The 2,144-nt window shown below is 40.4% G+C and overlaps 1 protein-coding gene across 1 annotated transcript; it reads right to left on the bottom strand.

Annotated features, from left to right (window-relative positions):
• Positions 1–1,054: 1,054 nt before the first annotated feature.
• Tsp_14445 (conserved hypothetical protein) lies at positions 1,055–1,488 on the bottom strand. Its single transcript, XM_003368182.1, has 2 exons — positions 1,405–1,488; positions 1,055–1,330 (listed from the first exon to the last, which is right to left on the bottom strand). Exons 1-2 carry the CDS (start codon positions 1,486–1,488, stop codon positions 1,055–1,057), a joined length of 360 nt encoding a protein of 119 aa, XP_003368230.1.
• Positions 1,489–2,144: the final 656 nt, after the last annotated feature.

Genomic DNA, 2,144 nt, shown 5'->3' with positions numbered 1-2,144 from the left:
TCGAAAGCTGCCCGGTGGATGAACACTTGGCGTACAAAATAAAAAAGAGGCCGGGTTTGACAAAGCGCAGCGCGGAAGAAACAAAGCCCATCCTGGCCATTTATGACGAGGAAGCTTCCGCCGAGCCATCAACATCTGACTATTTTCCTTTCTTTAAACGGGTAAGGGCCGCGATGTATGGCCACCGGGCAAAGCGATTCCCAAAACTGCCCAATCATCGCCGGGACCTGCAAATCCCGGTACCGTTTAGAACAGTGTTTCTCAACCAGGGGGGCGTAGGAAGGTTCCAAGGGGGGGGGGCGTGAGAAGTAAGAATTTTTAGTCCTGCAGAGGTGTTTGAAATTCAGCTTGGTCTATTTCAGCTAAATTTTAACCGCCTATTTTTTCTGGTCATCTTAGTTTTAACTTAACCGCGTCAGCTGTGCGCAATTTATAATTTCCCTTTGCACTAAAATCGCCTTTAGAAATTCATCTGATGTGACGAGAGACGTGAATAATTTTTGACAGAGGCCTATGCACGATATTTATCAAACTGATAGAACAAAGCCGTATTTTGTCTAATGGTGGAAACAAGTAATGCGGTGAAAATTTCGCCTGAAGTCGACCATCACACTTTATTTTCTCATTCTTTCCTTCATTCGACATCGCGGCAACACCAACTTTTGTCTCATGTGTGCATATATTTGCTGTTTATTTGTTTCAGTTTTCAAGAGATTTTGTAATATCAGTTGATTTCAGATTGTCTGAAATCACATCAATTCAGGTTTGGTTTTTTCCACTCCTATGTTTCTAAGTATTTTATTCTTATCAATAATTAAATCTCCCACTATGATTATGGTTTTTAGCTTGGCTACTCATAATCGTGAACACAACGGTTTTATTACATTTCGCACCGCAGTTGTTGCTTAGAGAGTTTGTTATTATTTCCAATAGGCAAGTTATTTATTAGCGTACTGTTATGTACCACGGAGACATCTAGTTGGTAAACGAGTTGCGAAAACTAGTTAGATCGGATTATCTATACGACAGGCTAGAAAAGGAGGAAGTTAGTTAGTTAGCGTCTGTGTATATTCACATCATCAATAAAGTTATATTGGACGTTGGTGTGAAATACAATGCGTACAATGGTGTCGAAAAAACGCAAATATGATGCAGAGTACTTCAAATACGGCTTCGTGGCTATTGAAATAAACGGCGTTGAAGTGCCACAATGCGTTCGTTGTATGCTTGATACACTCAGCAATGATGCTGTACGGCCGATCCGACTTGCAGCGGCATTTGCATCACCGCCATCCTGAGTTATCAAAAAAACCTGTGGAATACTTTTGCGCTAAAAGAAATTCCCTTTCTCAAATGAGACTTGAGAAAAAAGTCAAGTATAATCAGGAGACTGTCAAGGCTTACAAGAGCATCATATGAAATAGCCATGTTGATTGCCAAGAATAAGAAACCACATACTATTGGAGAAAGTCTTGTTAAGCCCTGCATTGTGAATGCAGTAAAAATTTTGCTTGGGGATGACATGGCGAAACAATTTAAAAATATTTCTCTTTCTGATTCAACGGTTAAACGCCGAATCGATGAATTGGCTGATGATATAAAATAGCAAGTTCTTGAAAAGGTAAAGTGTTCTCTTTTTTTTTCCTATAAGTTGTGATGAGCCACAGACCAGGCAAACTGTGCACAGCTCATTGTATACGAACGGTTCATTGCAAATAACACAATTGAAGAAAAACTACTTTTTTCTGAACCACTAAAAACTACAACGAAACGAGCTGATGTGTTCCAAGCCGTGTCACAATTTTTTGAAGTAAATGGCTTGATGTGGGAAAAACTTGTTGGTGTATGCACTGACGGTGCACCCGCAATGCTTAGCTCTCGGTGTGGCTTTGTGAACATGGTCAAATCAAAAAACCCATCTATTTTTGCAATGCACTGTGTAATTCATCGGCAGGGCTTTGGTTGCTAAAACTCTGCCTGATGATCTCAGAGAAGACCTTAATTTTTCCGTGAGGCTGTCAACTATGTAATAGCATGCATTGAACACTCGATTATTTGCGGCACTCTGTGAAAGTTTGAATGCTGACGACATGGCACTTCGCTATCACACCAAAGTCTTTGATATCGAAAGGAAACTGCTTGGC

The sequence above is a fragment of the Trichinella spiralis genome, assembly GCF_000181795.1.
Source record: "Trichinella spiralis strain ISS 195 chromosome Unknown Scfld2932, whole genome shotgun sequence".
Lineage (NCBI taxonomy): Eukaryota > Metazoa > Nematoda > Enoplea > Trichinellida > Trichinellidae > Trichinella > Trichinella spiralis.
The sequence above is the reverse complement of the archived record's forward strand: the minus strand, read 5'-3'. Positions and strand labels throughout refer to the sequence as shown.

Bases quoted from the DNA above. Each gene is read 5' to 3' on its own strand.
- Tsp_14445 (XM_003368182.1), bottom strand. From the start codon at position 1,488: ATGCAGGGCTTAACAAGACTTTCTCCAATAGTATGTGGTTTCTTATTC. The intron at 1,331-1,404 runs GTAAGCCTTGAC...AATTTCTTTTAG, and splicing joins CTATTTCATATGATGCTCTT to CGCAAAAGTATTCCACAGGT.